General features: G+C 40.6%; 1 protein-coding gene across 14 annotated transcripts in view; it reads left to right on the top strand.

Moving 5' to 3' along the window:
- The window catches only part of SETBP1 (SET binding protein 1), a 266,895-nt gene that overhangs the window by 50,240 nt on the left and 192,193 nt on the right, over positions 1-24,462 (top strand). For 9 of the 14 annotated variants that reach the window (XM_065046913.1, XM_065046909.1, XM_065046908.1 and 6 more), the window contains exon 3: positions 1,675-1,758. The exons of 3 other annotated variants lie outside the window; for them this stretch is intronic. In XM_065046913.1, the coding sequence (XP_064902985.1) occupies positions 1,675-1,758 (84 nt within the window). Of the gene's footprint in view, positions 1-1,674; positions 1,759-15,612; positions 15,637-24,462 lie in introns of those variants that run through there. 2 more of the 14 variants (XM_065046919.1, XM_065046917.1) reach the window with 2 other exon arrangements.

The raw sequence follows: 24,462 nt of genomic DNA, 5'->3' as shown, positions 1-24,462 counted from the left end.
TTTGGTTAGACAAGTCTAAGACACACCCCTGTGTCTCAGTTTCATATTTCTAACATCACAATTTAATACAATAGCTTTACATTTCTGTTTAATCGCTTCTTTCTGAGGAGTGTTTTTTTGAATTTAAGAGATTGCAAACTAATTGTTGAAGGATTGTAGTAATAGATCAAGAGCAAAATAGCTTTGATAGATGGGTGTCACAGGCAGTGAATGCCAGTTGGAAGTAGTCCTTGAAAACATCAAAGTTTAGTAGGTTGCAATCAGCAATCCAAAAACATTGGGCATTTTAATTAGGTAGCAGGTGTAGGTACAGCCTTTTCAGTGTTTTGGTTTTTTTAAGTAAGAGACCTCACCACACCTGGCAGGTTGCAGGCTCACCTGAGGTGACAAGAAGTTTATCTGCCTGTTTCCCTGCCAAGAGTGATCTCTCTGTTGTACCCTGACATTGAGCAGTCGTTACAATTCCTTTTAATTGTGCCCTTTCCATTCGTCATCATTTAGGGCAGAGTGCTTCCACTTAGCTAAACTCATTATCTGCTTGAATGTTACAGTATTTTTTTCCATATAAATTCATCCAGCTGAAATGTCATGGCTATCCACATCTGTATACAAGCAGATTCTCCCTCTGTTGCCCAGCAGATGATGAGAGTGTTTGTTTTTCAACTGCAGACAGCAAAAGTCTGAAAAATGACAATATGTCTTTGCCTATGTGTGTCTATGGGAAAGCAAGTGATGGTGCTGGGTTTGTGGGGACTCAATTGATTGCGTTACTGCTTGAGCTCAGGGAGTGTTTTTGCCAAATTTGGACCAGACCTTTCCTGCCATGGTGATTCATCATGATGTCCAGGTCTGATAAGCTCCAAAAATGCTTTGGTGAAGATCCAAAGTGACTCAGTCCCCAGAAAATAACCAGATTAACATGAGGGACCCTGCATGCTCAGTCAACTTGATGGATTGTCAAATAAAAGGGGTTGGTTGAGCTCAGCATATTTCTCAAACTGTTGTCTGTAGGCAAAAAGAAGGAAAAGGGATACAGTTTCTTTGGAAATCTCCTTTGGCCCTACGGTGTTATCGATACTGCAGGATCTCTGTGAGCAAACTGCAGTGTTAGGTGAGGTTGGACTCTTGAATTTTTGGCAAGCACTTGCCAGTGGTTACATGGGCAAGTCATCCAAATGTGGATGACTCACACCTGTAGACCTCATTTCACCCAATCTAGCTACACTAGGAGCAAGTAATAACTATCATGGCAATGGTGAGCAGAAATGCTGGTATACAAACTTTACCTCAGGTCACTCCAGTTTGGTAAATGTGCTTCCTGAGTGTGGCAGACTTGTTGCTGTCCATGTACATGTATGAAAAATTTTGGTTAAAATAACCTGTTCCTTTTCAGCTTGGCTTGCCCTTATTTCCACTGTGTTTTTCGGCACACCTTGCTTTCCTTCTGCCTCTGCCTATGTGACATCCCTGATGCTGTGATGCTTGACCTTTGGAAAAGTCTCTTTGGCAGTTTGGGAGCTACCCCTCTGTGGAAGGGTATCTCCCAGCAATGCGGAATGAGTCCACAGGTTTCCCTGATGTCCTTTCTTCCCCTGGTCCTGGTCATAAATACAAGCCACTTGGTCTTCAGTGGTTCAGATTGTGCTTATGTTTTTCTTGCCTTATCTCTTGTAGGGAAAAGTCATTGGAGATGCAAAACTGCTCATGAGTTGTGGTTGCAGAAAAGGGAAAAATGCTCAAGTGAAAGACTCAGATCAGGTCAGTCAATATGTACCTTAACTGGTGGAAATAAAAGAATGTGTTAACATCTGATTCATTTGAACTGTGCTATTGCATATCAGTGTCCCTGGACAAACAGAGTCTTTGGTATGAGTGACAGTGATACAACATTAATGTTTTCATATTTGTTATTTTTAGAAAAACCCTCAAGCAAGATCAGAGATTCATTCCACTACGAGCTGTTAATGCCTTAGCCTGATTTTTCCCCATCTGGTTTATTTATTCATGAATTCTGTTTCTTTCTAAATGTCCACCCCAGGCAATGCCTTTCTTAAAGAATATTGCACTTCTTTGCTGGCTAAATGGATGCAGCCTTTGGTCTCATACTGTAGCTGCCTGGATGGGTGATAGTTACAGAGAAACAGGCCATTCTTTGCATGCTTTTATTCTGAAGTGACACCATCACAAGAACATTCTTTATTGAGGTTCCTCATGATAGACATGTAAAAACTTGTTCCCAGTCCAATGTCCAGGTTTCAATATTCATTACTTGGAATAAATGGCTCCTTATTCTAAAATTGGTGAAACTGATGTCAGTGGGACCACTTGTGGGTTCAGTAATTGCAACCGAGGTGGATTGTGCCTGAACAACAGACAACTGGTGGTCTCTTCCTACCTCCTACCATTTTGCACTTATTCAGTCCAGACAATTTTGACTCTTTCTAAATTTTCAGTTATTATGGCCTTCTGGCTTTGTAGCTAAACAGAAGTTTGAATTCTAAGATCATTTTTTCCAAAGGTGAAATAAAATTTGGTTTGGGCAGAAACATTTTATAGCACGTCATTCAATGTTAAATATGGTAGAGTGAAACAGTTGTTCTAAAATATCAAATAACCTTGCTCTTTAATGTACCTTGTGAAAAACCTGTGACCAGTTACAGACCTGAAGTAGATTCAAACACTGTCCACAAAGCCCCAGGAACTCCTGATAATTTACTAATGGGGAAAGAGATGAGTTCTCAAGAGGAAAAATGGTTTTCATTTTCAACATGCGTGTTCATCAACCCTAATTAATAACAGTGTCTGTGAGCCCTTGTTTTGTTAATGTCTGAGAAGATCTGAGAACAGATTTATCTATCCTGCAGTGGGCTCTGTTGTGAGGAAGATTGGTCACACTCATAAATGCTTTTTAGGAATGAGTCTTTCATTGATTTTTTTAATTAGTATTTTCAAAATAATGGATTTGTTGTTGTAAGCCATAGTATCAGTTCACCATTGAGACAAGGATTCATATTATTTTATATAAAGAATAGCTGCAGATTCTCTCAAATGCAGGCTTAATTTTCTCATGCTGATATTCTAACATACCAGGAGAAAATTAATTTAGAAAGGAAACCCTTTTACCAATTTTACTCTTTTGTATTTTGATGTACTCTGGTTGAATCAGTCTTGATTTATCACAGGAGTAGAGCACGGTCAGACCACTTGTAGTAGAGATTAAAAATGAAATGGGAACATCTTGATTGCAGAGGGATTTTAGAAAACACCATCTCTAACAAACCCTGAGTGTTGGACCTAAAACTCATTGATGGTGATACTTTAATCATTATGTAAGAAACAGTTTTTTGGAAGGAAAAAAAAAAATATCCCATTCTCTTAAATGTTTTCTAGTACTGTGATAAATTATTCTTTGTTTTTTTTTGTTACTTTCTGAAGTCTGATTTTTAATATCTAGTGATGTGATAATTGTCTCAGTAACTCTTTTTTTGCTGGATCAACATAAACTATCAGGCAAATGCTTCTGAAGAGGCTGTAACACTCATTCATCATGCCTCTGGCAGGGTCCTGTCAGTATTTCAGGGGACAGGAGGTGGATGGGGAGGAAACGAGTTAAGAAGTGTGGGTGGCAGCATGGAACATTTGTTTGTTAATGCAGAACCTCAGCTCAGCTTATAAATTATTGCCTGGGCCTTGTATGACTTCTATGGTGACATTGGCTGGGAAAGGCAAACACTTGCCAATGATTGTAGGCTAATCCTCAGGACACTAATTGCCAGAAAACCAAGGAAGCATTATTTTAGAAACAGCTTGTTTTACTTTGTGAAAGGGAAAAACACTGTGCTTGATTTAATTTTGTTTGCCAAGATTTACCCTCTCCTTCTGCGCCATGTCTCAGATTTTAAAGATTTACCTTTTTTATTGTTGTTGGAGCTTTTTCTTTTTTTTTTCTTTTTTTTGTTTGTTTTTGGTTTTCAGTCTTGATTTATGTTTTCCTGTGATGCCTCTGTAATATTGTGTGAATACTGAACTTAGGTTTCATTTTCATGAATGTATACATAAATAGTTATGTGGGGTTTTTTACCATTTAAAGGTTTGGGACTAACCAGCTACTTTTTGGCTGTTTTTTTAATGAAAGAAATGCTATGGGAAGGTTTATTATTATTATTATTATTATTGTTATTATTATTATTATTATTATTATTATTATTATTATTATTATTATTATTATTATTATTATTATTATTATTATTATCATTATTATCATTATTATCATTATTATCATTATTATCATTATTATCATTATTATTATTTCAAGTAAATTTGGAAACTTGTGAGAAGTCCTGGACACACCCCATCAGTGAAAATCTCTAGCTGAATCAAGTCATGACCCCATTGCTGAGGATTTCATTTACTATCATTTCTCTAATATGCCTCTAGAAGAGAAGGCACCTTAGCTTCCTTGACCTGAGATCTGCTTCCCTAAGTCTGGCATCCAAAGTCACTTATCTGCATGGTATTTTCCATGGTGCAAGCCACTGGTGTGTAAAACCTGGCCCCATTGTTGTCAAGGGTAGAAGTACAAAGAGGTTCACAAAGAGGGCTGAGATTTCACAACAGTCACAAGGATCACAACCTTAATGCTGGATTTGCACCAGAACAGGAGAAGCACCAGTGGTCTATTTTCTGTGGCTTCTCAGTCCGAATTAAACTCTGTGAGATGAGCTGGAAGGCTAAACAGTGTGATATACATCCTACAAAATCTTTGAAAACCTCAAAGGAAATAGAGCTGAACACACTGAAGAACTAGACTCCCATCCTCCATGAATGGTCTTGATGAAGCTTTGGGTTGGTGAAGCAGGATAACTGAGAGGAGTCCCAAAATACGGTCACCTCTTGGCAGAAAAACCTTCATGTCCTCGACTGCCATTGGCACCGTTGCCAGTTTTCTGTGTGTTTTGTGGGAGTGAAATTCATCTGTGCTCCAAGGCCCAGAACCAAGTCTCTGTACCACAAGCATCCTACTGTAATTGTAAGATTCATGTATGTTCTTCAGAGTGGTTATTAGTTTCCCAGTAATTTATGCCTCCCCATAAATTATTTTACTGCTGCTTATTATTTGAGGTGGGTTGTTGCATAAGAATGGCAATCCTGGTCTAGGATTTCCTTGTGCTAAGTAGTATATTAACATATAGCAGGAAAGAGGGTTCCCAGGGAGTGATTTCATTTGTGTACTTTCTGATGAAAGTAAAATGTCATTTAAAAACAAGGGAAAAATGTGTGGGCAGACAAATAATGTGCATATTATAGGTATGCATAAGGTTGAAAACCAGAAGTAGTAGAGCACTCCATATTCTCAACACATGCATCTCTGCCTTCTCAAGGTTTAGTTTTATTTGTTTTCCACTACTCCAAAAAGGTAGGCAGCTCATCAATGTTTAACTGCTCTTACCCTTTGCTTTTTTTTTTTTTTTTCTTTTTTCTCTTTGCTTAGCTTTTCTGGTGGCTCGTGTGAGCTCAGGAGTTACTGAGAAGTCTGATCCTCCTGTCCGTATGTGTGTTTGTTTTTGGTTTTAATATGGCAAATGTATGCCTCCTCTGGAAACGGTATCCATGCTGCAGAGTAATTATTTAGTGAATGGTGGATCCAGTTCATGTTGGCAAGGATCAGATTAATCATTATTAATCATGACCCCTCCGACAGTAACCTCATCCCTTGCCTAAGTGCTGCTCTTTATTAAGAAGTAATAGCTATTAGGGAGTAGCTGGGCCACTGCTCTTGTTGCACCAGCACAAGGCTCAGGACTTCTGTCAGGAGGCAGAAGAACTTGGTTCAAAATTAAAAATAGACGCACATGGTTCATGTTCCAGAAATGAAATAGGCAGCTTCCCCTGTGGGCTACTTCAGCCTCTTCTGAGTGTCCTCCTTTCCCCTGCAGCCTCCTGAGAGTTTGCCTCTTTCCAAAGCTTGAGTTCAGTGTTGGGTATGAAATAATCTCTCTGATGCTTTTTTATTTGTCTGTTTGATTTTCTCTTTTAAACTTAGATAGATCCCAGTTTAACCTAATGCACATGCGGTCATTGCAAGGAAAAGGTTTTAAGGTCTGATCTAGTGGCTACAGCAGATTTCAGCAGCTAAGACTGCAGATGGGCTGAGCTCTCTGGGACACTGGTTGTCCCAAGCAGTCCCCAAAACTTTTGAGGATTTCTTGATTCCATGAAGAAACACTGTGTTGTGTCAGTGCAGCAGTGTATATCTTATGTGCAAAGTTGTGAGGAATCCAGCTTCTCCCTCCAGGTCTGGAATGGGGATTGCAAGCTTGTCTATCTATCTATCTATCTATCTATCTATCTATCTATCTATCTATCTGTCTATCATATATGTCCAAATTTATTTCCTTACCACTTGTGTCACTGGAGGTCTGCTGAGAGTAGACATTAGTTTAATTCACAATTTTCTGGTTTTCCTAGCACTGCACATTCTTTCTAAGTAGGTGAGGCAGTACTATCAATGGATGTCATCATTATTCCAACAAAAGCACAATGACTTAAGTATTAGATTGAAACTAATCTCCCCAAACCCTTCCCCCTCAAAGCTCCACCTTAAGTACTTTCACAAATGTTTTCGCTGACTGGAAATTCAGGACAAAACCCTTTAGAAGAGAGCAAAAGAAATAAAAACATCTTTTGTCTCCATCTATCTCTTCGATACCTGGAGGGAAGCAGTAGAAACTTGGAGCAAACCTGCCACGCTCTTTTGATCTTTGCCAAAGTTGTTGTGGGAGTAACATTGTTTAACGGTTGAAGGAATTTATTGAAGAATAAAAGTACCAGCAAAGACAAAGAGACCAATACAAATTATCTGGTAAACTGCTGTCAGATTTTACGTGCTCAGGGCTACTGGTAATTTCCCGTCTTAAAAAACAGGGGGCGAGTTAGGATGGGAGGGGAGGAGGGTAAAAAGTGTATAAATAAACCCACTTCTTTAAATAGCTAACTGGCCCGGCCTGAACTGTATCGGAGCTAAGTTCCTTTGGCAGCCGGTGCTGTAATATCTGTTGAGGTCATAGCAGAGGGCTGAGACGGCATTTCAGAGAATCTGCCTTTGCTTTTCTGTCTCTCCCTTGTATTCTCCCACTTGTCAGCAAGAAATGCACCAAAACACAAAATTATGGAATGCAAAGGTGCCTGTACTCCATCTGAGCAAGTCTGGATCATACTCCCATGATTAATGTTTGTCTCCACTAAAAGAAATAAGAGTAATAAAAATAAATTAAAGCATTGGCTAACTTGGAAATATATGGGTGGGAGAAAGCAGGAGGAGATGATTGGGAGAGTGAAGATATGCAGTCCACCATCTCCTGCTCCCAGTTTATGGCAGAGTTTGAATATCTTCTTGAAAAACGACTGGGTTCTGCACAAGTTATAAAAAGCTAACACAAAAAGTATAATACAAATGGAGAGGATGTTAAATGTGTGAGGTGTCTGGGTAGTAAAGCACCCTTAAAAACATTTAGTTCTTGGAATAAAGCAGGCTAGGCGATCATACAAGGAACATGGGACTGTAGGAAACTGTCCTAGATCATCTGGTCCTTTGAGATCTCAGGGAACTGTTACATACATAATAACACCACTGATAATCACATTACTTTTGTCATTGCTATCTATTAAAAGCAAACCTTTTAGCTCTGTCATTTTGCTCATCCCACCAATTAATCTTTTACTTTTCAAAATACTCACTCATATACTTCTGCATCTTGTTCCCATTGCCACATCAGAATAGTTTCTTGTCCCATGATGTGAGTGTTGGTCTCAGCAAGGTGGACAACCTGTGTTTTTCCATTCACTCACCACAATTATCTTGCTGCTGATGGTACTGTAGGGGGAAAACCTTTCCACTTGGTGAACCAAGATGCTGTAGAAAGACTAATAGCAGAAAACTTTTTTAAAAGCTGGAAGTCTTTCCCTCTCAATGAAATCTGACTGGAGACAAAAGGTATTTAAATGAGAGACTCACCAGCTGCCTTTTCTCTGGACCTCCCAATTTCATACAGTAGTTGTGCGTTGGTAACTGCTGAATCTAGTGCTGAGAATTTGTGTTGCTGGTACCTGAGAAAGTTGTTTGGTTTCATTCGTCTGTTGGGTGGAATTGAAGCAGTTGTGAAACAGAAGCTGGATGGATAAGTCCCCATTCTTTGGATTTATTTAAGTGTTGAAGGGATGATGTTATGAAAGAAACTTCCTAAATGTTAGTCTCTGAACAAAAGAGATTGAGGTTATGGGTGTCTCTAGCAAGTTCAGCTGTAATAGGTTTGTGTCGCAGTGGGCTACACCTCCCTTCATACAATACCAAGCTGACATTTCTAATGACCTTTTATAATCACCTACTTCCTTTTCTCACTCATTTTATGAATAGTCTTGTACTCACTTCAAGAGTTTCCCACCTTGTGGTCTCCTCTCACAGTTCATATTAATTTCAAAATGGGTTTGGCTTCCTGTAAAGTGTAGCACAGTGTAGACTGAAGTTCAATAGAGCCTTTCCTTTCTACAGGAAAAGGGGGACCAAAAAACTCTTAGTTCCCTCTTTTGCAGGAAAGGCTTCAGAAATGACAATCAGGAATTTTTTTTTTTCTTTTTCTTTTGATTCTGTTCTGAATGTGTGCTTTAACATGGTGCCCTGCCTCTGTTTGAGATGTAAAACTTAGGTCCCTGACCTTTCCTAGTGAGTGATGATCCCATGTCACTTTCCCTCCTGAGTTGGAGCATATGCATCTTGGCCATGATGTTTTGTCCAGGCTCTCATTCAGGATATGTATTCTGCCAACTTGACTTGACCCTGCACCCTCAGTAGGACACATTATTCTTCACTTCCTGCCCTAAATGGTGGTGTGTTGCCACCTTGCATTGATGGGCCCTTTGTTCCACCTTGGAGTGTTAGATTCATTTTGGTGGTGGATGAAAGGAAGCTGTACAGTTTTGAAAAGCAATTTGGGAGCCCTCTGAATGAAAAGTGCTTCACACATGAAAAAAATTAGTGCTATCAATTGTCATCGTCAGCCTCAAATCCTGAATTTGAAAGGGTCATTTATACTCCTCAAAGGCAAACACGCAGCAGTGTGCTAAAAGAGAACTAAAGCAGCCAAAGAAAATGCTGTCTCATGTCATTTCAGGCTCTGCAATCCCAGGGAGCATTGATAACTATTTTGTTGTTTTCACTGATCTCTCTACTGATCTCTCTCACTGATCTCTCTGAGTCAAAAGAGAGAAGCTGCACTGCTGAGCAACTCCAAGAGGTCCATGCCCTCCATGTTAGCAGCTTACCTGCTGCGAGGAGACTCAGCCAGGGCAGGTACAACATGCAGATGAATGAGGAAAAGGCATCGGTGAATACTTAGCCTTGTCCATTTGATTATGATATAGTAAGGACCAGCTTTTCCCATAATCCTGTAGCATTTGGGCTGCATTTGCTGTCTTTCCCACTCTATATTGTTCCCGTTTCCTCTTAGCAGATGTCAACACGTGAAGACACCATGGCAGGGTCACTATCAGTTAACCACCTTTTAGATGACAGATGCCATGTGGATCCAGATCCCATCTACTCTGAGGTTCCTGCAAATTCAGAGCTGCTGAGAGTTGTGAGGTGCAAGGAAAGTGCAAAGGCTTTATAGAGGGTGGCAGATGGAGAGAAGGACCCATTCATTAATTGGAATGTTCTGCTTGCAACTTTGTGGAACACTTCACGCCTATAACAGCACGGGTGCAAAATGCTACCCAACGAGAATGGTGCCAGTTTGCACCCTCCTTTTACTCACATTGTAGAAGAGTCAGTGTCAAAAATAAGATGAAATTCAGGTCTTAAATCTCAGCAGGTCATCTGTCTGTACCAAATATGGTTGTTCTCCATTCAGCAAATATTCAGTCATGATATTGGTTGTCCATGGAAAATTTAATTAGTTGAATTTTCCAGCAGCTCAGGCGATGACTCTTCTTGATTTTCTCATGGGAGCCTGTTCTGATGGTGGGTTGACCATGCTCATAGGCACATTTTAGTGCTGCCCCATCCAAACAGTCTTTTACTCTTTGTATCCTTTTACTCTACATTATATCCCACTTTGTGAGTTTCTTGTTCATGCATACCAGTCTGGTTTGGTGAGAAAGAGTAGCAGCCAAAGATACATGTGTACCTTGAATTTAAAGTTTTCTTGTATAGGTCAAAATCATTTTTTTAAACATTATCTCCTGGAAACCACTCAGAAAGCTCTGCCAAATAAAACTGTAAGCAAAATGGTCTTTGTACAATAAAAAAAAAAAAAATCCCTTGTGAAGGGGAGAAGTAATTCAAGGTATAGTTCAAAAGTCTGTAACAGGTGAAAGAAGTAGTCCAGTGTCTACCAAATCAGCTCAAACTTCAGAAATGCTGGCTCAGTCTTTCAGTTTGCCACAGGTTTCCTATGCAAACAGATGTGTGATTCTGTTCCCTTAGCTCTCTTTACAAAGCAATAAAAGCAGCACAGATACGCTTCATGTTAAGTACTGGTGAGTACTTGCATATTTGTGTGGTGTAGGCCTTACCTGAGGCAGGTTAACACCAGCTTGAAATATAGCATGACTCCTGCTAGCATCCCAAGAAAGAGATGTTTTATTCTTTTTTATATATATATATATTTACGTTATACCTTACAAAGAACCAGACAAAAACATAATCTAAAATAGGAAAAAAATAAAAGAAAAAGCCATATTATTCGCTGCAGGACCAAATCCCCTGTGCAGCTGGTTCCAGCATGGAGAATGTATTCACAGCTGGGTTATAAACCCTCAAAACCAGACGACATAGCCTTAACTAACACAACATTACTAAGGCACCGCTGTAATGGAACCATTCTGCTATGGCTCATGGACACATTTTAAGTGTCATCAATTTAGTCTGCAACTGGAGGCTGTTAAATGCAAAACCGTTTTAGCAACTGCATCTTACATGCAGAAATGATTGAATAGTAATGGCTTTTTTTGTTGTTGAGAAAAAATACGGAGAGGAAAAAGAAAGGCCACAGGAATACCTCACTGTCCTTCTCAGGTAGTGAAGTTTGTTTTTGAAGGGTAGAAGGACCAGTCTAGCAGCTGAGTATTGGTGTAGATGCCTGTAAAAAAGGCTCTCATTTTTCAATGCTGGTCTGTTCTACAAACCTAGCCAAGTTATTTCATCTTAGTTTTCCTTCTTATCTCTTCAAGGATGTGAGTTATTAATATTTGACAGAGTAGTTATTTCACTCCGTTGTTGGAACAGGTTAGACTCTACATGTCCGACATCGAGACTGAGCAAATAGAGAAAATCTGTGAGGGATGAGGCCCCATGTTTTGTCCCATTGAAGATGCCCATCATGACTATTTTGGTAGTTGATGTCAAGCCCTTTAAAAAGAACTCAAAATGTTTTGCAACTGAGTGGGAAATGTGATAACCTTGCTGGGGTCAGAAAATATGATAAAATTAACTTTTCCAACATATGTTCTTCTCAATGCCCTCTGGACTGCTTGGTCTTTTACCTTGTCATGTTGTAGGCATGGGAAAATGTGTGATGATGTGGTGGTGTGGAAGTTTCCATTTGGATATGAAGACTTTTGTTCTCTATAGGTGTTCTGGGCCAAGACTTGTGCAAGTGTCTCAAGGCTGCCTGAGTATTTGTGTAAACAGGAACATAAGGAGATGTTAGCCACTTTCCATGAACTCTGTGTTCTCTGTTCCTGCAAGATCAGAGCTGTTGTAGGCTTTTTTTCAGGGCATTCCTGTGGTTTGACTTTAGATGACTGACTGACTGACTGACTGACTGACATGTTGCTCAGGCACCACTGACTGTGTTGGAAACAGAGGCTCTGAGTTGAACCATGGCTATCTTCATAAGGGAGTTAATTGAAATATCTCTTTCAACATCCTCCTTAGAGGTCGGTGGTTGTACTTAGAAAACGAAGGAATAATTCCTGATGAGTAACAGCCTGCATAAGCTTTTATATTCTGTTTTATCATTATTAAATCATGCTGAAGAGGCTGCAAGGTGAAGAAACTCTCAGACTTTGTTTTCAAGAGGCTTCTAGGATGAAGACAAGGCATTTCAAAATCAATAGTGAAGCTTATATACCAAAGACCAAAAGGGAGAGTCATTATAAGCTGCTTTACTTCTCATGTCTAATTCCCTATATTCATAACTTAAGCCGTGTCACTTGGATTTATCCTCTGTGGCTTCTAGTTACACTAGGAAAAGTCCTCCTTTTTAATTCTGTGGAAAACAAAACAGAACAAAACAAAAAACCAAATAATGCTGCAGGGTAGGATCATATCCCCACATAAGTTTAGGGCTTAAATGTTTCATGTTGGGCACCAGATTTTGCTGTCTTCTCCCCCTACTGTTTGTCCCCTTCCTCCTTCCTCTGCTGTTACACATCAATTACATTCTTTCCTAGAGGCTAGGTTACAAACAGTGTAGTCCCAGAGAGAAAGGACACTGATCCAGACAATCCTGCACATGACTATTGCTGTCTTCGGAGATGTCATCTCTACAGTTAACGATAGGCTTTTACTGATGGGAGTGTTTCAGTTAGACTGGAGAAAGCAATAGGCACGGTAATCTAAGAACCCAGCTCTGCCATTGTTGGGTGATCTGTTGTATCTTCATCCACTTCTCCTATGTTAAGTGGTTTTCTAAACTTCCCTTTCCTTTATTACTTCTTGGTTTGTCTTATCTTGGCACTTAGAGCATCATAAATAGTTTCCTCAGCAGCAATATTTTTAATTATGACCTGGAAATGAACCTTAGACCTGCCTCAGCCAACCCTACTGAACTGTTCATAAGACATAAAGGATTGGTGTTGGATTAACTAATGACTTTAAAATAAGGAAGGCTTCCTATATAGGCTGCTTTTTGGAGAAAACACCACCAGCTCAAGTGCCATTTTGTTAAGTGGCCTTCAGAAGGGATTTTTGGGTTCGTTGGGGTTTGGTTTTTTTATTTTTTTATTTTATTTGGAAGTCAGGAATGCATTTAGGGGAGGTGGTGTTACGTTCAGAAAAATCTAACAAGAGTACATTCAGGAGAAGCTGATGAACAAAAGGTAACTTCTGGCAAGTCCAGGCAGTGACAGCTTGTTCCAGCAGCACCGTCTCCCTGCTCAGTGTTTATTGAACTGGACTTGATGTCACATGGTGTTCTGCCGGCAAGTTTGGGAATGAACTTTGGTGGTAACTCAGTACCTTCTCTCAACTGCTAAGCCCTTGTTAAATCCCACTATTACTTTTTCTAACTCCCCTCTGGACTTTGAATTACACTGTAGTGAACACAGCACACGTGAGTAAGAGCTTAAGGTCTTGCTCACTTGTGTGGTCCCATTAAAAAGACCAGGTTTGCTGTCTTGGCTGCAGAGCCATTCCAAACATTGCTGCTATTTTTCTTCCCCCAGCATTTCTCACCTACCTTTTTTTTTTCTTTTTTTTTTTCCATGCCAAATCTATTAATATGAATTTTAACCAGTTAACTTCGGAACCAAAATATTAACTACATAGGAGGCAGCTTTTCTGAAGGTTCATAAAAAATGTATCGAAGCTGGGAATATAAAATGCTCCCATTTTGTAGCAGGCAAAAATCTATAAAGTGCTGAGTGAAAACTGAGAAGGACCCAACTTAAACCTTTGAAAAATCACTGCCAGTTCCAGTGTGCTGTGTTTATTTTGACTTGGAAGGCTCAGTCTGGTCCAGATGAGGTCATTTGGTGGGGAGAACACGTGTCCGCGCAGAGATGGGAGGAAGGGAAGCCTCCAGGATGCTTCAGCTCCGAGGTATTGGGCTGCCAGGAGGCAGCGGTGGGAGCAGGGCAGGCAGTCCGTTTATGTGTTGATCCTGGCATCAGAGCGTGACGCTGGGGTGTAGGTGTTGTAATGTTTAAGCTGATTTCTTTCAAGGCAGGAGGGACAGTGTAGCTTTTGTATCCTCAGCTGTTTGCTGGGTAGAGTACGTGAAGGCTAACTTGACACGCTCTTAAGAATTTGGGACGGAGGAATATATTTGGGTAAGGGTATCTGTCACTTCTCATTCAGATGACTTCAGGCAGCAGAGAGATGGTTATTTCATTTTCATGGCTCTATCTTTCTGCTTATCATCTTTAACCCTTGCCCTCTCATCACATGATACCTGCTCAGCATCATTTTACTGTCTTCTCCCTCAATTCCTGCATCTTCCCTTAACGCTCTCCTTATCAACAAGATGAATAGCTTGGCCATTTGTTTCTATAAAATTTCACTTTTCTCCCCTGGAGCTCCATCTCCACTGCTTGCTTCTCCATCCCAGCAGGTGTGAAAGACTCCTGTGCCCTCCCTAAAAGCCCTGTCCTCCCTGCTCCCCACTTACCTGCAGCAGCCTGTTCGCCAACACTTTGCATGAGGAAGCTACCTCTATAAAAATAAACCGCGCTGAAATCTGAGAGGCAGAAACCACACCAACCTCACACTTCATTATTGGTAATGACAACCTATTTGATTTCTATTTGCAAACAGTAACCTGTGTATGTTGCTCACCATGGAGCCATTCTATCTGTGCCATTTTCTGCACAAACTCAGGTTCCTCCTGCCTGGTGCTTAGTCTGCTTTGCAGTTTGCTTGCCCTGAGCCACAGGCACCCCTGCTTCACAACTAAAGTATGGAAAAAGCCTATGAAGTCACTGACGTAATTACCTGGTTGCTCACCACCAACACAATATTGCCATCTGCAATGGGCCTGAGCCTCTTTTCCCACCTCTTTTACCTTTACAGGATTGTTTGCCTTGCAGCTGGCTTTTATTACTGATTTACACCAGAGAAAGCCAGCAGATACAGACCTGTATCTTTCCTATCCCCAGTGTGTACTGGCACGTGGGCACTACTTGGGTTTATCTGGCCATGCAGACACCTCACTCCTGCACCTCCAAAGCTGTTTGGCTGTTACAGCACAAGCTTGGGTTGAGAATTTAGGATGAAACTTGTTTTTTCAGGAGATATCTCTATTAAAAAAAAAGGCAAAGGGGGTGAAGTAAGATAAACAAAGCTTTCTATCAGCATGGCAAATGCTGCATTACTGTCCTTGAAGCCCTCACATGATCTGTGGGTTCATTTCTCCATCACATGCAGGAATGGGGCTCTCAGCTGGGTCCTACAAGAGGTGGCAGCAGTGAGGGGCCCCCAGGAAGGCTCGAGGAGGGGGCACACACCCAGGGCCCACGAGGAGCTGCCTGTATTGACTTTCACTCGATTTACTGGAGCAATTGAGTTTGTCAGTGAAATGCGAGAGGGGCTCAATCAGCTGTCACACTGAGACACTCCTGTCGCTACTGTCAATAGCGTCGAGTTTCTGATCCTTTCTCAGATTAGCTCTGTGCCAGAACATCAAATGAAAAGCTGTTTGGGGCATGGGGAGGGGAGAAACTCTAAGCAGTTACCTAGGAGTCAGTTTACAGACTTCAAAGCACTGTCAGGTTTATTCTGACGGCCTATAGCAATGCGCGGGGGGCAGTAATGTGTTTGGAGTGTAATGTAGACTCTCCTCTTCAGCTCCCTGGTTGCTCACGGACTGGGAGGCAAGGATGGGAGAAGAATAGAGGCATCGCTCCCGGTGAACCCGAATGGTATGCAAATGGCCTCCCTCCACTGGAAGAGCTGCTCTTTAGCTTGATGGAATAAGTTGCTTTTCTTATCTTACCTTTTATCCTGAAGGACACTTCTACATTTCTCGTGCCACTGAAATGAAGCCTTTTGCTGGTAGAGTTGGGTCAACAAAAAGGCAACACCCCCAACAATAGGACAAGAGTGAAAAAACAGGGACAAGTTTGTCATGCAAAAATGTGGAAAGGGGAGTTGGGGTATCCAGACAGACCATCTGAGCAATTTTTGGCAGTTCTGAGTCTTGAGTGTGCTTTTCTTTTTCTTTCCTTTCATTTTTTAACAAGGCAAGAGCTTTGTAACCCATTAACTTCTTCCAAGACATTTTCCTTAAGTTTAACTGCTTGGATCTGGAACAGCCTTTATCAATAATGTTTCCATCACGAGGGATGCCAACACCAATGTCTATATTTATGGGAATAACCCATTAGAAGCCTTTTTTAAAAAACAAAACAAAACAACTTTAAGGATTTGAAAAGTCTCTTTTCTCTGTTCCAGCTGAAACATCTTATGGCAAGGTGAACTCACGCATTTACACAGAAGCCAAGTGGGTAATGTTAATCCTATTAGAAAAATAATCTAACACCAAAAATAATAATAATAGGGATGGAGAAGGAATCCTTTTGAGGCAAATTCACAGAGTAATTCCTGTGAATTTACTCTTTTCTTCTCAGGGTTGAAATGTTAAATATTTTGCTATCAATACATGAATTATAAAGATTATTTCCCCTCCACTTTTGTAAAGAAATTAATAAAGGGAAAAGCTGTGTGAGTTGCATCCTTTAGAGAACACTTCTGTTTTTTGATGAACAGTGACTCAAACAGTGAGGCAGTGTCTACAGAGAGGGTTACACTATACAGCACTAATCTAGATTTTTCCTTGAATACAATGATAAGATTTATATTTTTTTCCCTGTTACCCAGTTCCATTGTTACGTTGCTTTTGACCTCATAGTATCAAAAGGTTCATTTCTTCCTCACTCAAAGTCACCACTATCCTTCCCGAGTAGCAGCTGCAACTACGGTTTACTGCTTATTATTTAATTAACTCCCTGTCCAAAATACCCTTCTCCTTGGGTGCTTAAAAAAGCCCACCTCAACCCAGTTCAAATGATTATATAAGTGATCTTTAATACCAGAGGCAAGTCTGTTTTCTTCTCTTTGTGGCATGAATGTGAAAGAGTCATTGACAAGTATGGGAAGAACAACAGAAAGGAAGAAAAAAAAAAACCCACACATTCTCCTTTAGAGTATTTAAAAGCAAATGCTGGATACATACCTTTCTTTGACCTTTTTGTTAGATCAGTGGTATAGGCAGCTGCTGTGCTTGTATTACACATTCCAGTGCAGGGACTGACTTGTGAGCAAGGTAGGTGTGTGCATGCATGTGTGCCCACACGTGTGTTTGTTATTCAACCTGTCAGCCAAAGGTCTTCAACGTTATTTTTGGCTTTTTCTGTTTTTTTGTTTTGTTTTGTTTTGTTTTGTTTTGTTTTGTTTTGTTTTTCATAGTTTCCAAAGGGAGGTGTAATTCATTGTGGGCTTTGTTTATGTTCACTGGGTGACAAGAAACCTAAGAGCTTTTAGTGGACTCAGATATACTCTGGATGTGAGGTGTGAATCTCAAGTCATTTATGTTTGAAAGCTTTCATTAAGTCTGAGGAAAGAGGAAGAAAATAAACATCTTGCTGCATTCTAGCTGCTGAGAGATGAAAGGTTTTCTGCCTGTGGGCCCCACTAGGACAGTATAGATGCTTACAAAGCCAGAAATTGGAGGAGAGGTAAAAAAAGGCTGGAGTTGCACAGAAATACAAATAAAAACCTTAAAGCTACTGCTGAAGTTGAATTTGATCTTTATTTTACCAAGCCACCATTGAGACAACTGGGCTTGGTAAGACTCCGGTGGAATGGAGCATGCCCATCATCCACAGAATGGGCTTCATGGGAGGGCAGATGGCTCTAAGGCATGAAGGCAGATCTAACGACTCCAGCTAATTGCATCCAACCCAGCAGAAAAGAACGCAGCCAGGGGATGCGTTCACCCCCATCGTGCTTGACCTCCCTTGCCTGAGAAGCCAGATGGGCAATTGCGGCTGCAGGCAGATGCTGCTGGCAGTTCAGAGATAGGCACGTGGCTGCTTTGTGTCACCACAGGAGGGGTTTAGTGTCACCAAGCTGAGAGCTGGCCTGTACCCCCAGCTCTTCCTTGTGACATAGAATGAGAAGGTTTATCTCCTAGACTAACGCTTCCCCAGCCCCTACCCATCTGTGGGATCCTTGGAGCAGGTACTTCCCTCTGATCGCATGTTTGTGCAGTGCCTAACTGCAGATGAGAGTAATATAAATAATAAGGTTAAAAGTCACTCTTCTTGAGGGGAGGTGAAAAGGGAACGGAAACGGAGCTGCTACTCAGCTTCCCGGCTTTTCCTGGAGTCAAAAAGAGAGTGCAAAGGGTATTGCAGGATATGTCTGAGTATTTGGTCTTGAATCATTTGCCATCCTGTTTTTATTCCCCTGCAGATAGATTTCAAAGAAAGTGTTTATACAGAGCTGATGGCCCCGCTTATAGTTGAGGTTGCTTGTTGCTTCTGATGATAAGTCCCTGATTTGGTTGGTTGGGCTGTGGCAACTTGCCGTGTTTGAGCTGAAACTTCCCCTACTGCATGCCAGACTCGCACCAAGTTCATTTCAGAGGTGGGGAATCTTTAGTGTATTGCTAAAACCATGCTGGCCTTTGTTATTTGGGAAGATGTTTGTTACTTTTTTGTCTTCAAAATGCCCAAAGTATTTCAGTTATTCCATTATACACCAGGTCTTAAGAGTGATGGGAAGCTGTGAGATGAAATGCCCCACGTGCTGGGCACAACACAGGGTGCTGCCTCTTCTCTTCCTCAGCACGATGTGTCCCTGAGGGGCAGTGGCAGTCCAGCCATCTTTCCAGGGACAGTAATGTCATCAAAAGAAATCAAATGAAGGGGGAGGGCAGGGAGTTGCAATGTCAGGACATCAGTGGAGTTGGAGGCTTCACCTTCATGTGTTGAGTTGTTAGCAGACACAATCGTAGGTCCAGTTGAATACTGCAAGATGTGTGTTTAGGTTTTCCTTTCTTTTCCAGGCTTTCAAGTGATGATGAAGCAGGCTTGTGGAGTGAATCATCCATTTGGCTTGGGTTTTGTTTGTTTGCTTGTTTGTTTTAATATTTGTAGGATTATGGAAGTTCTTGACTTTTGTTCAGTACTCATAACATTATTGGCAATTCATTAGCAATTAATTGCCAGAAGAGTGAGTTACTGGGCCCATGGACAGGTACAGCAACTCCAGAAATGACCAGTGACTGAAGAGCAGCATGTCAATGTTGTTATTACTCTGGTTTCAGAGCTGGAGTGGTGTTGTCTCTGATCCTAAGTACGCACCACCTGAGTGCTAGAGAACTTACACCTAGTAACTGGGCATTAGAAGTAAATTACTATTTTCAGTTTTCAGCTCCCCTAAGTCTCTTGACCTGTTTTGCTTTAAGACCTGATACAGTAGCATCTCAGTTGAATGAGGACCCTTAAGTTTCTTCTGTAATAATACATTTTTAGTTTCATACTCATTTTCACTTTCCTTATCTACTCAAAATTATGAGCCAAATTGTCTCCTGCTTAAATCAAGTCATTCCTGGACTACTGAAAATCATGTTTGAACTCTGTTCATCTCCAGCCTTTCTGGGTCACCCCGAAGCTTGTCTCTAACAGAGTTTTCCCATCTGATAACAGGAGTAGGACAATTTCTTAATCTCAGAGACTGATTCCAGGAGAAATCCATTATTGTTCATCATAACAAATTCCAGTTATTCCAATAATTCAGGCTGTATAGCTATTGAAAAAAAAAATTGCATCTATGTGTGGACATATTTACACACATACATGATATGTCTATGAGATTTAAGTCTAAAAATAAATCAATTTTGATCCTTCTCTTAAATAATATAGTTAGTCTTGATGCTAAAGCATCATTCTCAACTGTTCCCCATTGTACACGGCACTTTTCTTCCTCTCTCACTTCCCTCCTTCACTCCATTTCCAGCAACAGTAGAAAATTGTCCTTCTGTATCAGCTGTCATTCACCCAGTAACGAAAAAGGCAGTGGAGCAGTTTCCATTTATTCTCCACAGACTTGATGTGCAGCAATGAAAGGCTTTCATTCTTGCCGTGCCAAAGTTCCTAACTTTGCTGATTCGAGTTTGCTTGAGCATCAACATTTGAATGTCTACCTCCTGCCTATGTTATCCACTTAGCACTCAGCTGGATCCAGGAGTGGAAGGATGGCTGGTTTGCATGAGCTGAGTTTTGGGTTGGGATCTGCATAGCTAACTCTTGTGATGAGTGTTATGATGTGAGGTGTGCAGTGGTTTGTGTTTTTTTTCCCTGTTTTCTTTTCCTTTTAAACATCTACAGCAACATCAATGAGTGACGACACTCAAATTATAAAGTCTTTGAAACTCAGAAAACGCATAAATAGGATCTAATTTGTATGATTTTAAAGCTAATTCAGTGTTTCTAAGGAGCCTGGCCCACAATCTTCAAATATTTAGACTTTCGCAGTACTAGCAACTCCAATTATTATGCTACTGATAGTGGCTCACATATAGGTATGATCTTTATTACTAAAGAAGGTATGATTACCAAGTTGGCAGCTGCAACACACTTCCTTTGTAAAAGCTGGGTCCTCTTCCTAAATCCATGATTGGTATATTGTCTGATCTCTCTGCTTCCTTACAACGCTCTCAAAACTAAATGTCTAAAAATTAACTACAAATTTTTATGCTTAGTCATTCTGATGACCCCAACTGCTCTTTCATATTTCATACAAGTAGATGTTTTACATCGTGTGTCTGCCTTTTCCTATAAAAAGAGACAATTCTGTTTTTCAGTTTTAGATTCTAAAACATCTGTAAAAAAGGGACACTAGGCTTTATGACACTATTCACAATAGGAGTGACCCCAATTTTTTTTTCTTTTTCATTCAGTAGCTCCAAAAGTACTTTCTTCATTTAAAAATTAGGCTGAAATTTGAATTGAGGGAATCACGAAAGGGTCTTTCAGTTTTCCTGCTGGATTCTGAAATGCTAGAAAATAATGGAGCTACATTTTAAACATTTTATCTTCATCAGCAAGGCTGACAAAATGTCTCTTGATGCAGGGAATGAGGCTGTAGGTGCAATAAGTTGAAAATTCATAGAAACCCTGTCACATTTGTGAGAATTAGCAGTAATGCATACTTTTTCTAAAAATGTCCTTGACTGTTGGGCAGGTAGCCGCTCCACCAAGTTGGGTGGAGCAGTGCTCAGTCCGATTGCTGGCAAGACTTTGCTCATCTCCCTGCAACCCCCATTGCGGGACATGAGCTGGCAAGAGGAATTAGCTGGGATGAAGAGAAGATGGTTTGTTTGTTTCTTCTCCCTTGGAAAACGTGTGTGGCTGTCAGGGCCGACGTGTTTTTGTGACATTTGAGCTGCCTCTCTGGCACTGATCCTTGCGGGCTGCATACTCATCTTTTATCAAGAGGATGCTGCTGTGGTGAGAGACAGCCTCTTCATAGAAAGTCAGCTGAGCATTGCTCCTCAAGCATTCAGAGGACTTGACTTCTTTATTTCTTTCCCCCTCTATGAAGAACCTTTTGCCCATATTTCCTTTTCTTTCTTTTTCCTTTTCTGAAGGCTGAGAAGTGCCTCAGGAATGTACTTGCTCACTCTCACAGGCTGGTTCTCCTGGTGATGTATTAATTAGCTGGAGCACTGCACGCTAACGAGCAACTGCAGGCTGATCTTGTTAAACATTAATGCTTAACTAGAAAAGCAAGAGCTGTTAAAGATACGCCACTCAATGTCATCCATGTCTGAATGTAAAAGAAGTCGGCTGCAGAGCTACTGGCGCTGGTGTTTCCAGAGTGAATGGGAAGGGTTGAGTAGTGCAGACCCTTTCTCTAGAGCTGTCTGGGAAAACCTCAGTTGCAGAGGGGTTTCCATGCTCCTCTGATTATCTTTAGCATCAATCCCAGCCCTTTCTAAGCAAGAAGCACTCTCTCAAGGAAATAGATGTGGAAGTCTTTGTGTCCACATTCCTTTTTCAGCTATTTTCGTGCCTTCAGTTTATTGGTTAGGTCCGAAAACCAGCACAGGTCTGCTCCTTACCTGCTCTTTAACCATGAGCAAAATGCTTAAGGCTGATGTTTTCAAACATGGAAGTGTCAAGTTGTGCAGTTACACCTCAAGAGAGTAATCTAAATTAGTGTTTGTCTTGATTATTAATGACTTTGCTGATATTTTAGGCAACCCCATTTGAAAATATTGACCTTATCACCACTTTGCTTCAGTTTACCTTTGGAGTAGCTTGTTAGGACAGCTCTTTTTATGATGAGTCTTGACTAGTAGTAGGAAAAATATCTTGACTGCCTCATGAGAAACTTCTAGAGTGTTTACTTTTTCATTAACCAGCTGGAAATGCTGGTGATGAATGTGAATTGAGCAAGAGCCTCCTGCCCAAGAAGACCCATTTCTGCTCTTCTTCAGGCATGTACCGTTACAACCTGGCTTTGCATGAGCAGTTGCTGGCAGCACTTTTACCCTTTCATTTGCATAGGCAAAGATGAGATTTTCTATGCACTGTCTTAATATCTGTCTACATGCAAATTAAACACAGAGTTCTGCATGAGTTTTTATTCTCCACTTCAAACAGTTACATGACATAGCTGGCCTATAGGACACATATCAGGATCTATAATAGACATAGCAGCTTTCTAAATTACTTTCTGCCTCCACCTTCCATCCAATATAATAATAAAGACACAGCAGCCAGTATTTTTCCTTTACCGTCCAACTGTTTGCATTATGCAATTTGATTGCAATTGATAATTCATTAATCATTTCCTATCAGGGTTAATGTTTACTCAGCTTGCTACTGTGCAGCAAGAGTGATGGGAGGGGCAGGAGCAGTGAGGTGAAAGATACAGTCAGGGAAGGACAAAATGCATGGGAACACCAAGACTTCAGAAAGAGGCTCTTTTTTTTTCTCTTTTCCTTTTTCATTTTTTTTTAAAGTCAAATGGTTCTACGGTGCTGCCACCAACAGTTCTGTAGGGCTTGTCTTCATTTTCCTAAGCCAAACACTGCTTGGTTGTCATTGTGGCACCCTCAGCTCTATGGAAAAGGTTTTTTTAGATCTCCAAGGAAGCAAAAGTGAAAGGGTTACCCCTGCCCTTTTGGGATTTTGTTGTTGTTGTTGGGGATTTTTTCAGTCTTGTAGCTTGATGCTTCCTCAGACCGTGCTTAAAAGCTGCTGTGCTTTCTTTCCCCTCTAATGGTGTTAAGACTGGAACTGGAGCTGCCTCTGCTGCCTGGTCCTCCTCCTGTCCGTGTCTTCAGACGTTATGTCACAGCTCCCGGGGTTGCTTGCTGACTCCAGCCGGCCTCCCCAGGGGATGGAAGCCAGGTTTCCTTCCCTGTGGCAGCAGAAGTGCCCACATTTAAGAAGCTGCAGTGCTGAGCCATGACTGCATTAGTTCTGCTACATTAGAACAGAAGCAAATAGCTTAATTTAATTCACTGGCCTGTATACTGACACCTGAGGGCCACTAATTCACTGTCATGCATTCACAGGGAAACCAAGCTCTTTAGTGTTCTTTTTTTTTTTTTTTTTTTTTTTTTTTACAAGAACAGAGCTTTGCAAAGCAAATACTCATTTTCTAGGACTGCAGAAAAATATCTCATTGAAAGGATCACAATAGGTCAGGATGACTCACTTTTGCCAGTGTCCACAAGGGATGGAAGCTCACACGTCTTTTTTTATTTATTTATTTAGCTATCTATCGATTTATTTATTTATTTATTTGAAAGATATAAATTAATTTCTGTTCATTCATGTCATGATTAGCAACATTGATAAAAAAGTTGATTCACACTGACATATGATTGGCTGTAAAACATTTATTCACCACAGGCTGTACTTGGATGTCATTCAAGGGCTTTGAGCCTATCTGATACTTAAACCCACCCTGTCTTCACAAGTGATAGGATCAAGTCCTGTAGTAGCATTTGCTATGCTGTAACTTCCAAAAATCAAACCTTGCCTATGTTGTTTGTGCATGAAGACCCATTAGGCTAAATTAATCCCTAGGGTAAACATGCAGACTTAACAGAATGTTATCAAGAATAAATTAGGCCTATTGATTTTTAATGAGGCTCTTACCTGAATAAAGAAAATAGAGTTTCTCTTCTGTTCTGGTCTATTGATCTTCTTCTGCAAGCATCACCATAAGCACCTGTTTTGACACTGAATATTTAAACCTAGAAATTTTGCATTTCTAAAATTATTAGAAAATGTACTCTTTTTTTTTCTCCATGCAACTTTGTGCAGTGAGTGGGATACCTTTCCCAAAATTTACAATTCTCCAAACATCTTTTGTTTAAAAGCAAGTGAATAAACTGCTGAAGAATTACAGACTTTCTATATTTTAAGGCTGATCTTCTTCTCCAGAGAGCATCCTCATCAGAAAAGGTTTTCTCCATGCTAATGAATTCCTAGAGAAATCATTTCAAGAAATAGAAACTGATTTTGTTTTGTTTTGGTTTTGGTGTTTTTTTGTTGTTGTTGTTGTTGTTTGTCTTTATTTATTTTTTTTTTTTTTTTAGCTGGTCTGATTGACATAATCTATGCCTTGCTGTATCATGCCAGGGATTTCTAGCATCAACCCACCTTCTGAGCCCTTAGGTGGGTAATTTGAAGTCACTCAACATCCCCAGGAGACACATC

The sequence above is a fragment of the Columba livia genome, chromosome Z (assembly GCF_036013475.1).
Source record: "Columba livia isolate bColLiv1 breed racing homer chromosome Z, bColLiv1.pat.W.v2, whole genome shotgun sequence".
NCBI lineage: Eukaryota > Metazoa > Chordata > Aves > Columbiformes > Columbidae > Columba > Columba livia.
The sequence above is the reverse complement of the archived record's forward strand: the minus strand, read 5'-3'. Positions and strand labels throughout refer to the sequence as shown.